Below are 15,096 nucleotides of genomic sequence, written 5' to 3'. Positions count from 1 at the left end.
CAAAAACAGAGTTATATCATGGCAAAATAAGACCCAAAACATACTGAGATGGTAGCCCAAAAAGCTTAGGCAAGCATGCATGCCAATTGGCTCATGATTGAGGCATAAAGCATAACCCTCCAAAAGCATTGAAAGAGTGAAGCATGCGAGAGTATGACCACACTTCATTCACTGAAATCATGTGAGAAAAGAGGCAAAAGCTTGCAAACAACTCAAGTAAGCCATGCTAGAGACTATGAAACTCAAAGCTAGTGAGCAAGATTGCACTATGGCTATACAAAGCAAGGCATGCATGACCAAAAACACTTAAAACAGAGCTTAAGAATGGCAAAATATGAGTAAAAGCTTGCTGGAGTAGAGCAAAAAATATGCTAAAATGGTGGTCCAAAGCATGATACATGTGAAGGCTATAGGGAGGATTGCACTACAAGGGTATGAAGCATGCAAGAGGCAATCAAACCAACCCAAAACAGAGCTAAGGCATGCTAAAATAACATAAAAAACATGCTGAGATAGAACCAATCTAGGCTAGCATGATGGATCAAAGCATTGAGCACACAAGGCTAAATGGTAAAATTACACTACAAGTGCAAAAAGCATGCATGAGGTGACTCAACCAAGCCAAAACAGAGTTATGCCATGCTGAAATAGGGCCAAAAATAGGCTGAGAACAAGCCAACACATGCTAGAAACACATGCTCAATAATAAGGCCAACAAGGCAAGCAAAAAAGACAAGAGAAGAGGGGACCACCCCCTCTCATTTTGGGCCTTAAAACCACATTTCTACCACTAAAAATCCACTATATTTCAGTGGTTAAAAGGCCAAGAGAAGGTGATCTCAAAGGCCTAAAGAGATGGCACGAAACAAAGTAAAACAAGGCACCAAAGGGGGTAGACCAACCCTAACTCAAACCAAGCCTCAAACAACCATTTTTAATACTTAAAAATGAAGCTTTTTGCAGTTGAAAGTTAGGCCTAAAACATCATGCAAATAGGTCCAAATAAGCAATGAAAACAAAGCTTTAAAGAGGGTAAAGACTCATCCTTGAAGAACAACTTCAAAACAGTAACTTCTGAGGCAAAAACCAAGCTTTTGAGCTTCAAACAAACCTCTAAGTACCTCAGCTCAAGAGTGAAAGTGTTTCACTAGGTGCTTTAGTGCAAAAGTGTGAAGAAAAACCACTTTAAGGCACAAACCAAAACAAATATAAAGAGAAAGGGAGAAATATAGAGAGAGAGGCATATGTATAGCCCTAATGCAAATTTATGAACCTCTGGAAAGGGAGAGAAAACTTCCCACTTATAGAATTCCAAGCCTCAAGCTTGTTGAACAAGCTAGAGGCTTGGTGGAGGATGCATTCTGTGCTCACCAACTGGCACAGCTGGCAAGAAAATATCTACAGAAAATGCAGGAAGGCCGTCGACCAGTTAAAGTGGTCGACCGACCACTCCCACTAGTCGATCGACCACAAAAAGTGGTCTACAGGGCACAAAATTGGTCGACAAGGGAAGAAAAGGGTCTACAGAGAGAGTGGAAGGTGGTGGCAGGCTGCCGACCACCTTAGGTGGTCCACAGACCACCCACCCTAGCTGGCCGACCACCAAAAGTGGTCTACAGGGGAGGAAAAGTGGTCTACAAGGGAAAAAACTGGTCTACACCCCTGTTCCACCCTCCAGGCAAAGGGTAACAAGGTTTGGTTCAAAAACAAACCAAAAAGGAAGCAAGACAAGAGTCCGTAAGGCGAGGCACTCGGTCGAAAGCCCCGAAAACTAGTCTACGAGTACAAAAGGTGGCCTACGAGAGGGAAAGGTAGTCTACGGCTACAAAAAGTAGCCTACATGCCTCTGTTTCCCTCTAGGAAAAGGCAGCAAAGCATGGTCCAAAAAACGGGCCAAGAGGAGAAAGTTAAGAGGTCCCAAGACAAGGAGCTCAGCCGAAGGCTCCAGAAACTCAAAACGAGCACAAATATGCACAATCATCGAGCGCTCAATCGATGATGTCTGAGTCTTAAGGTCGGTCAAAAATGGGTTGTCTACAGTTGCCCCTCTCTGACAGAACTCGGAAGTCATGAAATGACGGGAGTGAATGTCAAAGCCCAGAGACGACCCATTTTTGACAATGCCAAAAACTTAGACAAACAGGCAAGATAACAAAGAGATGCGCCCGCAAGCAGGGGGCAAGATGCAAATGACATGCACAATGCAGAACATAACTTATGATCATGCAAAGAAAGCTATAAAGAAGCATTTATGCAAAATAAATACAACATTTTAAGCCAATGTTATGCAAAAAAATGCTACAGCAAACTCGTACATAAGCAAGTAAACACAGACCAAACTACATCTCATGTAGAAAGAATGTAAGAAAATTATGTGATCTTAACTACAGCTCACGCAGGAAAGACTAAAAGCGACAATCGGGAACACCCAAAGTCTCAAATGAAACACCTTCTAGCGTATCAAACGCAAAAGGAGAAAGGCATCCAAACGCGTGTCAAACGCGAATGGAGAAAGGCATCCAAACACGTGTCAAACGTGAAAGAAGAAAGGTACATCCAAACGTATGTCAAACGCAAGAGGAGAAAGGTACGTCCAAATGCCTGTCAAACGCGAGTGGAGAAGGGTATGTCCAAACGCATGTCAAACGCGAGGCACTAAAATGTATCATGATCTTAGTCGTCAGTTTTGGTGGAGGGGTATGAAACGGGATGTCTCTTTATTTGTATCGAAGTGCCTTACTTGTCAACAAGTGAAGGCCGAACACCAAAGACCAACGGGTTGGTTACAACCCTTACCGGTAGTCGAGTTTAAATGGGAGCGTGTTACCATAGATTTTGTAGTTGGGCTTCCTAGAACACAACGAGGCAATGACGCCATTTGGGTGATTGTTGATAAGTTAAATAAGTCTACCCATTTCATTTCGATGTACACCAGCGACTCAGTTGAATGCTTGGCAGAGTTGTACATTAGAGAGATAGTTTGACTTCATGGAGTCCCTGTGACTATTATGTCGGATAGTGATTCTCGTTTTACTACCCTGTTATGGCAAAGCCTTCAAGAAGCATTGGGAACTAAGTTGACTCTTAGCACCGCTTATCATCCTCAAACCGATGGACAGTCAGAACGTACCATTTAGATTTTGGAGGACATGCTTAGAGCTTGTTTCCTTGATTTTAAGGGGCCTTGGGAAAGGCACTTACCATTGATTGAGTTTGCCTACAACAATAGTTACCAAGCTAGTATTGAGATGGCACCATTTGAGGCCTTGTATGGCCGACCATGTAGATCACCTGTTTGTTGGGCCAAAGTGGGTGATGCACCGTTACTGGGTCCGGAAATTGTTAGAGAGACAACCGAGAAAGTTGTTCTCATTCGAAAGAGGTTAACTACGGCCCAAAGCCGACAAAAGAGTTATGCCAATAAGAGGAGACGACCTTTATCTTTTAAAGTTGGTAACCATGTGCTCCTAAAAATCTCACCAAGGCGGGGTTTGATGAGATTTGGTAAGAGTGGTAAATTATCTCCAAGGTTCATTAGGCCTTTTGGGATCATAGAGTGAATTGGGGAAGTGGCATACCAGTTAGCTTTACCGCTACAACTTTCGGAAGTTCACAACATATTTCATGTAACTATGCTTAGGAAGTATGAACCCGACCATTCTCATGTGCTTGATTAGGCTGACTTGGAGGTAGATGATGATGCCTCTTACAAAGAACGATCAGTTCAAATATTAGATTCCCAAGAGCAAGTGCTACAGGGCAAAACTATACCGTTGGTAAAGGTGTTGTGGAGACACCATGGGGTTGAAGAAGCGACGTGGGAACAGGAGGCGGAAGTCTGCTCCAAATATCTGGATTTATTTGAAAATGCTTAAGTTGCTTTTCTTTGTAACATTCCCTAGTGTTAAGGGAAACGTATTTAAAGTTGTTAACCACATGTTGATATGTGCGTTGTTGTTTTAAGCATAAGGTTGTTTAGAGTTGCCATTACTTTTTGGAAAATTTCATATTTATGCGTATTTGGGAGGTTGTTGTTAATGAGATAACCATGGTGGAAATGGTGGGATTTGGTTAAAAGTTAGTATTGTGATTTGAAAATGAAATAGCGTGGTTTTGATCGCTAGAAACCCTTTGTTTGGGTAGTTTGATTTGAAATTTCAAGGACGAAATTCTTTAAGATGGGAAAGTTGTAGCGATCCCAATTTTGCCACTTCGCTGAGTATGTCGGGTAGCGCCCCCGAAGCAAAAATACAAAATGCATTAGAAGTTGCTTGTCAGCTCGAGCGGCCGTTTATGCGCTCGAGCGGAGAATGTTTGATTCCAGAAGTTTGACCTATTTGCAAATGTACTGGGAAAGTGTATTTGACACTCGAGTGGGGTTTTCCACGCTCGAGCGGATCATGTTATATCAGTTCATGAATCTGATATTTTAGATCACTTTTGTATATGTCTTTCTAAAACCCCTTCCTCTCCCTTCTCTCTACATTTCCCTCACCAAATTTTATCAAAATCTTGATTTCTCAAGATCCATTAGAGTTCTGCCATAAATTCTTCATCAAAGTTGGTTAACTTCTCGAGGGCTTCGTTGTGTACAGTGAAAATCAAGTTTCGACACCGTTGATTTTGGGGGTTTCATCTCATTTTTTCTTCAAAACTTGAGATAGGGATTTTCTTAGAGTTATATATATTTTTACAAGATCTATATGATTTTTGAAATCATCTTTCGATAGTTTTAAAAATTGATTGTTGATTCAAGAAGTTGAGCGATTTTGAAAGTGGGTTTGTCTCTTGTTCTTTTAAAATGATCTTATGGGTTTTGATCTTCGTTGATTGAGGAAAAGATGATTTTGGAAAGTTTTCGTTCAATAGATTTGAGTTGTATAGTTTTGGTGAGAAAACCTAGAATTTGGGGATTTTTTTTAAAGGAGACTGAAAATCCATGAATGATATTGTTATATTTATATTGTGTGTTAAAATAAATGGATGTTTGGAAAATTTCTTATTTATATTTATACAAATGATGACTTTTAGGGAATATGAGAATTGTTGTTCATTTTGAAAATTATTGTTCAAAACGTTGAAATAGTCTTGAAATAACTAATTGTCAAGGAAACTTGAGAAGATGCAATTGTGTTATTCCTTGGATGATAAATTGAAATAAAAGTATTTATATTCATCTTGTGAAATTGGCATATCAATTCATTTGATTACATTAAATTTTGAAAGTTGATTTGAAAACTTGCATTGAGAAAAGAATGTTGAAAAATAAGTTTTCGTAGAATGGTTTTGGGGTAAGTACGTTCATAAGTCTTGATAGATGGTGTAGATGATATTGAATAAGTTGGCCTGAAAGTCCGGAGTGAAAGACCGAAAACCCGCACGGATAGGTGTCAAGCCTTCCGGTTAATACCAGTAAAAATGACAATTTGGTAGTACTTGTATAGTCTACTTGCAGACACCGACCTAGGGATTACCAGAGTCGCATTTACCGCCCTTGAAATAAATTGTTAAGTTTTGAACAATTGAAATTGCATAATACCATTGAGCATGATGGTTTTCAAAAGATGAAAATGTAATTTATCTTTAAAAACGGCATAGCATGGCATGTGCATTTCATCTCTTGAGACTTGTATAAAATGTATATACTTTGTTAAAAATTTTCTACTGGGCTTTATGCTCACCCTACGGGATTTTTGTGCAAGAAAAGATGTAGTGATCCCACCCAACTAAGGGCGTGAAAGTATGTGTGTTGGGAGTACAATACTCTCATTTTGCTGTGACTTTGTATGTAAGCCAAGGGCTGTGTTTCTGTGGGTTTGAATAACCGTTTTGTGTAATCTGGCTCAAGCCTTGGAAACTTGTAAACCCTTGGCAATATTTATTTGTTTATTTACTTGTTGTTGGATTAATGTATTGTTGCATGAAGAACTATTGTATCATGTAATGTAAGCTTGAAGATTTATATTCGATTTTCCTTGAAAGAGCCATGATTGTTGTCTTATCGTTTGGGCTAGAAATTTGAGGCGTTACAACAGGGTAAGAGCATAGACGAGCTGCTCAAACTCTTCTAGAATTAGGGTTTCTTCGGCAACCGATCTAACTATGTTTCTCCTTATTTGGAACTTATTATTGTTCAGTACAATTGCGAAACTAGGGTTATGATTGACAGAGCTACCATGGCTTTGAAGATTAAGAGACCCAAGTGGAAAGCTTGAAGAAAGAGAAGGGATGTGAGATTTTGATAAGCAAATCAAATTCAGAGAGGAAAATCCTGATATTGAAAAGGCCATTGTTGTTTGGTTCAATTTTGTTATTGTTGTCGATTCAGAGAGAGAGTCATAGTGGTGGAGGAAGCGTTGTGAGAAGCGGACGAAGAGGCTATGACGGGGAGAGGAAGAGAAAGAGAAGAGAGAATGAAAGAGAGGGTGTGATATATGAGTGTGGGTGAGAGACCTTAGGCTACAAAAGAAAAAAATATTGTGGACCTCTCTCATTACTAAAAGTTGGAGAGGGATGTTAAACTAAATTATTTTATTTTATTTTTATTTTTATTTTTATTTTTTGCAAATGAATGTAGTTGGGCATGAGTGGATTTCTATTTCCTTCTTATCAACTTATTCACTTGATCCTGAGGGTTATGTTCTTTTTGGACTACTAGGTTTCTCTTCAGTCCTTAATCGAACTATAGATAGGTATTATTTGGTCTATTGAGTCCACTTTTGGGTTTCGATAATCTAAGCCGTTCACATTTTAAGATTCGTCAAGTATGTTATCATTGCGAAAAAATCAAGTTGATCGGATAACGACAATCACGTGTTCAGATTAATTTTGTATGAACTTTTATTTTCTCACTGTTTATAAACCGTTTATTTTTTTCCATACAAAATTGATCTAAACATTTAATTTACGTTATTCGATCGACTTCATTTTTTGCAAAAATGATATACTCGACGAATCTTAAAACATAAACAATTTTAATTATCGAAATGGAATTCTAAAATAAACCAAATGGGCCGAACAATACCTCCTTAATCCGATTAAGAGCAGGAGAGAAGCCCAGTCTGTTTTTTGTTTGCAAATGATTTACCTTTCGTTTGTGTTAAAGACTTTTTTTTTTTTGCAAATGATTTGCCTTTCGTTTGTGTTAACTTTAGTTGGATATAATCTTGTTGGCGTTGGCACTTTCTCATTAATCCTTTTGTGTTGATGTATTTTTCAATTTTGAGTTAATATTAATTTTTTGATAAAAAGTTAATAATAATTTTATTATTATTATTTTTTTTATGAATTCAAAAAAATATGGGGTAAATTATATTGATATTCCCTAAATTTTATCTCTTACCTTATTTTAATCTATGCAATTTCAATTAGTTCCATTGTAATTTTTTATTCTATATTTTGTGCTAATTTAGTTTTATAGATAATGTCAATTAGGATTTTTTTTAAAGAAAATGGTTACTAAGTTGGTTAAAATTAACTCACTAAGTTGAATAAATATATAATTTCGTTTATAAAACTTAACACATGTCATTTATGTACTCATTTTCTATATATATTTATATATGAAAGGTAAATTACAAACATACCTCTTGAAATTTGTTTAAAATATAGATTGTCCCCTATAATTTGAAAAATTATAAATACTCCTTTGATAAAATTGCTTATTTAACATAATTAATTGAAAAAATAAAATTTCTAACTGCTTTCATATATAATAATAAAATTACCTTAATTATTAATTAAAATAAATTTATGATGTTATTAAAAATTATTAATTAATTTGATGATTTATTATTAAAATTAGCCATTTGTTATGAACTTCGAAACTTTAAGGGGGCAAGATGTAATTTTCAAAATCACAGAGGATAATTTGTATTTTAAACAAGTTCAAAGGGTGTGTTTGTAATTTATCCCAAAAATATTATTAATTATAACTAATTAGACCAAAATTGAAACAAAATCATAATTCATGGTCAAAAACAAATTAATTAAAAATATAAAAATTAACAACAATGATTCATCCCCCCTTTTCCTCTCACCCCTTTGACCCCCTCTCTCTCTCATTAGTTACATTTTCTTTTTCTTTTTCTTTTTTTTCCTACTCCTCCAATCACCACCCGCCACGTGGCAAAGGGGGTGAGGGGGTGACCCCCAAAAGGGAGTCCCAAGCATTATTCAAAAATTAAAATGAAATAAGAATCAAAATATACGAACTAAACAGTGTAATTTGCCCAAAAATAGAAGCAACTGAAAGCTTTATTTTTTTTGAACGGAACTTAAAGCTTTATTGAAGTAAAGCAAGAGAGTACAAAGAGAAACATCAATAAGACAAAGACAAAGCCAAAGCCAAAGCCATACGCAATGCAGCAGAGTAGAGAGAGCTAAACTAGACAAGAGGCTTATACTCCCTCTCACACAGAAAGCTGCAAAACGTTGGTTCAAATTAAAACCAAAACATAAAAAAATGAAGCTGAGAGATGCCATCAAAAGGCAAAACAAACATACCAAACCAACCAAAAGTATCTTGTTCTTTAGGCTAAGTAATAAAGATACACCAAGCACGTTCACAAGAGAGATTGCAATTCGAAACCGGCAATTACAGGGATCAGATATACGTCACTTTTTGAAGAATCCATTCATGCACCACCACATAAAATGCATTATGTTTGGCTGTGGCTAATCTGATTTTTGGAGTCGACCCTTTAAACAAAGCTTTAGCATTTCAACGCGTTCCCTAAGATGGTGTGAGCGTAACATGCAAACCCGAATCACTAATAGCCCGAAGGTGATAGGATACATCACCAGTAAAACAAAACAAATAGCAAATATATATGATCCATTCATAAAATAGTTAGTATTGGAATGCGATGGTGATATGACGTAAAATGAGCACCCGTAGCTCATAATCAGAAAGGATATGGTGCAGTACAACATGAGAGTATGACGTTTCAGTGGGAGGATAGCGACAATTGTTACGATTGAGAAAAAAAAGCATACTGTGTTGAGGAAATAAAATCGGGTGAAGAATTCTCCGTATGTAATACCTTTTTTAAAAGTAGCATCATGATATAGCACTTGGTTGGCAGGATTGTAGGTTGTGTTGGTGGCACTGGGGGTGAATATGGTGGCATTAAAAAGACTGACATTAGTAGGAAGACCGGTGGTAGAGATGATGGTGGCATTTATAAAAGTACCATTGGTGTTGGTAGTTAGCTGATTATTGTTGTTGTCGCCACCACCAAGTCCTCTTACTCCACCTGGGGGGGAAAGTATAGCCTGGTAGGTACTCGTTGCAACTAGTACAGCTACAACCAGTATCGCATTCCGTGTCTCCATCGTCATTGAGAAAAAGTTTGGATTTAAGAAAACTTCTAGGAAAAAACTACTTTTAATTATTTTTTCGATCCTTCTCTCCGGCGACTTCAAAAAACCAGCAAGACTATAATGGGTAGGAGAGGATGAATGTTGAAAAGCTCCAGCACCGCCTAATAACTTCACAATCTGCGTAAGACAGGCGTGCATAAATCAATAATTTTAATATTATTGGGAAAAATATTATTTTTATTACATATTTCAGTGAAAAAAATTATAGAAACTGTGTTATTACAAAAAGAGCATAGCCAGTGGACTGGACCATCCAGTCCAGTTGGTTTGTGTGGTTTATTACGTATAAGGGCCTGGCTTCCCTCCAATCATTCAATCACAAACTAGAGAGTATTGTTGGGTCTGCAGAGACTTATTAAGAATCCCGGTTTGATAATATGAATTGTTAAATATATAGAACTCATCGAGTATAATATATCTGTAAAAATCACATTGATCGACCATCGATAGTTATGCGATCAAATCAGTTTTGTGTTAAAAAAAAAAAATAGACGGTGAAAAAATAAACGGTTGATAGAAATATGATCCGATGAGATAACTATCGATATCCGATCAACGTGATTTTTTTACATATATATAGTGCTTAACGAGTTCTACACATTAAACGATTCAAATTGTCAAAATAAAACTTGTATAGTGGGGCCCCACACGCCCAACAGTACCCTCTAATCCAGCCTGACATGTAACTACTAATATCTAATCATTTTAATATTTTACATTTATATTCTACTCACCGAATCTTAAAAAATGAAAATTTTAAATCACCGAAATCGGTTCTAAAATGAGCTTACTAAGCCCAAAACTAAACCCTAATTACTCACGACTCATGTGCACCATTAAATACCACAAGTGTTTGTATAGATCAAAAAATTCTAATAGTTGTACGTCATATCAATTCTCATTGAGTCTTATCAATTCATCATTGAAAGTTAGTTTTATCAGAATCGTCGCTAAAAAAGAATTTTTTTGACAATCTTTTAAATCTGTCGCTAAAAATTGACAATTAGTGACATTTTTTATGATAATTTTTTAAATTTATCACTAAAAAATGACAATTAGTAACTTTTTTTTATCTATACCAAATTTTTTAAAATGTCGCTAAACTAACCATTAGTGAAACTATTTATAAAAACGCGGCTAGAAAAATTTTAAAAAATATATGATTTTGTGATAATAATTAAAAATGAACAAAATTTTTTAATACATCAAAAAGTCAAGAGAACTTATTGGTGCCACCCATCTTCCTAATAAGACTTTTCAGTCAGTTCCCCGTTACTTATTGGATTAGGATTTTTTCAAGTTGGCCTTTTAATATGATTGAATAGTTTGGGCTTGGGTCTGTTTTGTCACAGACCTTGATAATTTAAATTGTTCAATTTTTAAAATTTGTTAAATAGAATATATTAATGCAAAAAATTAAGATAGCCAAATATGGATAGTTTTATATTTGAATTATATTTATATTTCATAAAATAGATGACTATTTTTAAAATTATATTCGGCATTCATTTTTTTTTTTTAAACATATGTGATCGAAACATATAGTTACTATTATCCAATCATCTTAATTTTTTTGCATAGTTATTCTACTCAATTAGTACTAAAAAGTTAATGTTTTGGATCACACAAGTCGGCCTCAAAATAGGCCTAATAAGCTCAACTACTCTCCAAACTGTTCTTTTATTTATTTATTTTAAAATATTTAATATATAGATTATTCATTAAAAAAAATCAATTCGATAATCACAGTTATATATTTGACTTCATAAAAATAGTGATAAATATGATTTTAAAAATAACTTGATTATTTTTCTTGAAACCAAAGATAAAACTTCTATAGATATTAATAACGAATTGATTTGATTTTATATATTGAGAATCTATACATTAAAATCTAAAAATTAAATAGAATGGATCAACGAAGTGACGTCAGAAGTGAGGTCTAAAGTGGGTCCATGGGCCAAACTGACTACTCCCGTCTGCTGAGGCCAATGATTCTCTATTTTCAAATTTTTTTTGCCAAAAGGTTGTTATTGTTTTAAAAACGAAAACCTAAAATAAAAATCATGGAATACATAGGTGCTGTTTGGTAACACTTACGTTTTCAGTTTTTTATTTATATTTATAAAAATTTTAAAAACTTAAATAAAAACTTGTTTGGTAAAATTTTTGATTTATAAATCAGTGGTCTCAGTTTATAAATTTGGCTAAAAAATGAAAACACAAAAAATGTGTTTCCATTTTGAGTTTTCAGTTTTTTTTTTTTTACCACTCAACACTAGCTACCACCCACCACCCACCACCATTTTCCACCACCGTCTTCCGCCACCACCACCCCCCACCACCACATGCCACCCCCACTCACCATCCACTTGCCACCACCACTCACCATCCACCTGCCACCACCACCTGCCACCACCACCCGCCACCACCACCCACCTGCCACCTATTCGCCACCGTCACTGCCACCACTCGCCATCCACCCGCCACCACCCGCCACCACCCACCACCCGCCACTACCATCCACCGCCCGCCACTATCGCCCGCCACTTGCTTGCCACCACCACTCACCACCCATTTGCTACCACCGTCCACTACCTGCCACCACCAGCCACCTGCCACCTACCCGCCACCACCACCCATCACCCACCACCACCACCCACCACCCACCCCCCACCCACCTGCCACCACCACCTACCATCCACCACTACCCACTCGCTACCACCTACCACCCCCACCGTCACCCACCCACCCACCACCACCACCCGCCACCTACTTGCCGCCACCCACCACCACCCACCATTCGCCTACCACCACCACCCATTCGTTATCACCCACCACCGACACCCATCCATCCATCATCACCACCCACCCGCCACCACCGCCCATCCGCCACCCACCTGCCACCACCACCAGCCACCTACTCACCACCTGCCACCACTACCTGCTATCCGTTACCCACCACTTGCCACTGCCACCCACCACCCGCCACCGCCGCCGCCACCATCACCACTACCACCCACCACCCGCCACCGTCACCCACCCACCCACCCACCCACACACTCCCCACCCGCCACCACGACCCACCCACCACCCGCCATCACCAGCTACCCACCACCCACCGTTACCACTTTCCACCATCGTCTTCCGCCGTCATTTGTCATTTCTCACTCTTTTTTATATTTTTAAAATCCTTTAAACATTTTGTCAATTACCAAACGCGTTTGTAGTTTATGTTTTTCTAAAACTAAACAAAAAATAAATAAAAACCAATTTATAAAATTTTTATAAATATAAACAGAAAACGTAAACGTTACCAAACATACTTATAGCATTTTTGAAAAGATACAAAAAAAAAAAAAAAAAAAAAAAAAAGGAAGAGTTTGGGAGAGCTTCTAGTTACGCAACATAAATTTCTCTTTATACGTATGCACCAACTTTTTTTTTTATTTTTATAATGCATAAAATGGATGTCATAAAAAATTGAAAAATGATACACGGTCAACTTTTTAGACTTAATAATAGATCAAGAAGATAATTGATTGATAATTAAAAAATATTTAATCATTAACTAATTATTTTATTAGTGAATCTAGAAAATAGGTATAATTTTTTAGCCTGGATAGCAATATTCTAAAAAAATTTATAGGTGTAAATAATGGTGTTCGCAGTGCAGTTCGAGACAATTTAAGAGTAAATTACAAACCGAATGGCGGATTGGAGAATTAGTGGATTGGCAAATTGCAAATTTAGACGAACTGAAGAATATTCTAACCAATTATTAAAGATTTACATAATATATAACACTAATTTGTATAATATTTTATATATATAACACAAACTAATTTTGCATAATATATTTCATATATATAACTATTAATTTGTAACAAATTTCACATCTTAAACATCTCTCACACTCATTTTTATTTTGATGTTTCATTGAAGGTTAAAAAATATATATGTATTAACTATAACAGAGCAAAACAGTTCGGAAAGTGGATTATAAATTTTAAAGTTTAAATCACGGTTAGCGGATAGAGCAGTGCAAATTAATGAGGAGCAGTGTAATTTTAGTGGATTGGGTAATATTTTGTACAATCCTAGGTGTAAATTAGGGGGGTTTTGGCGAACACCAAAAAAATCAATTTTTTTGCTTTTTGATTTTTTGAGTCACATCACTCTTTACTTTTTTATTAAAAAAAAGTTAAAAGTCACAAAAAAAAAAAGTCAAAAAAACAATTTTTTACTAGCTTTTCAAATAGAAAGAAACGGAGAGAGAGAGAGAGAGAGCCAAACACATTTTCATATAATGAAAACCAAAAATAGATAGATGGATGGATAGCATACCTCAGTTTGTGAATTGGACACTGCTATATGCAGCACAGTGTTGCCTTTCTCATCTTTCGAGTTTAACAATTGTAGATTTAGGGATCTGCGAAGCCATCCCAACAGCACTTTACACGCTTCTAGCTTGGAATTTTTCACAGCAATGTGCAGGGCAGTCTCAGCTCGAATAGTCCGGTCCATTATTGATTCTGGACAAGCCAATAGAAATTCAGCCAAAAGATCAACGTCGCCGTTTTCAGCTACGTAGTGCAAAGGAGTGAAGCTCTCCCTCCCTTTGACTCGTATGAGCTCCTTGTCAAAATTTATGAGCTGTGTTATAGTCTGAGTGAGCTCCTTTCGCAACTTGCTTTGCTCTTCCCTATTTGGCAAACCCAAGTCTTCCAAGTTTCTTCGGAGATCTTCCCTTTTTCGCAAAACTACATCCAAAGAGCTTAGCCCTTCTGGGTTCAGCTTCTTACTGAATGATGGCTTTAATCTGATCATTTCTATAGCGAAATGGGCATGTCCAGCTGAGGCAGCTATGTGTAAAGGAGTATCAACAAAAGGGATCTTATCTATACCATCCAAAATATGTGGATCGTCTTTTATGCACTCGTACAAGACATCGATTTTTCCTGCTTCAGCAGCTGCCATCAACCTTTCTCGTGGAGTCTGTTGCTGTTGAGGAATTTCTACCTGTGCCATGACCTGTGTGACTAAGAAGAATACACGGGAGCTCGATTGAAGATTTGCTTTTGGTGATTCTTTTAAGACACCTGAAATTATACTTAGAGTTGTGCTTAAAAGGAAGAAAGCGGTCCCTTTTTATAGCAAAAACTCTACTGACCAGAATTTGGGTTCAAGAAAATTAGCAAAAAAAAGTAATGTGTAATTAAATTGATGTGTTGCAGAGTGAATGTGAGTCGCCCATCATTTTTATGTATAAAAGTATGAGTCACTCTAATTATACTCTTCATTTTTTATTAGTTAAATTATAAATAAATAAATAAAGTAGTAATTCTTTATTTTGTCTAATTCTACTTTCTTTATTTTTATTTATTTATTTTTTTTTATCAATGTATTTCATCACTACTCTTTATTATATCTATTTATACACACAAACTGTTTAAAGAGCCTCATAAGACTCTTCAAATGTAGTTAACCTGGAAGAATTTTGTTAAAGTAACTACTGTAATAGCTAATCTATTAGAGTGACTAAAATATAATAATATTAGTTATAATGAATAACAAGACTCATTTAAAGAGTTCCTTAGAGATACTATGAGTATCTAGAATTACTATGCCTTTCATATTAGCGTGAGATCATTATAGGTGAAATTACCAATCAGTGCTAATCTTCAAAAATTATTATTAATGAAAAATTTT

General features: G+C 36.4%; 1 protein-coding gene across 1 annotated transcript; it reads right to left on the bottom strand.

The window, feature by feature from the left end:
* Positions 1 to 8,255: 8,255 nt before the first annotated feature.
* LOC114284328 (uncharacterized) lies at positions 8,256 to 14,624 on the bottom strand. The gene is made up of 2 exons (XM_028227226.2): positions 13,732 to 14,624; positions 8,256 to 9,501 (listed from the first exon to the last, which is right to left on the bottom strand). Exons 1-2 carry the CDS (start codon positions 14,413 to 14,415, stop codon positions 8,677 to 8,679), a joined length of 1,509 nt encoding a protein of 502 aa, XP_028083027.2. The 5' UTR covers positions 14,416 to 14,624; the 3' UTR covers positions 8,256 to 8,676.
* Between the last annotated feature and the right edge of the window lie 472 nt (positions 14,625 to 15,096).

The sequence above is a fragment of the Camellia sinensis genome, chromosome 13 (genome assembly GCF_055761805.1).
Source record: "Camellia sinensis isolate YWXY chromosome 13, ASM5576180v1, whole genome shotgun sequence".
In the NCBI taxonomy this organism is placed as follows: domain Eukaryota; kingdom Viridiplantae; phylum Streptophyta; class Magnoliopsida; order Ericales; family Theaceae; genus Camellia; species Camellia sinensis.
Note: the sequence above shows the minus strand (reverse complement) of the source record. Positions and strands in the feature narration are given on the sequence as shown.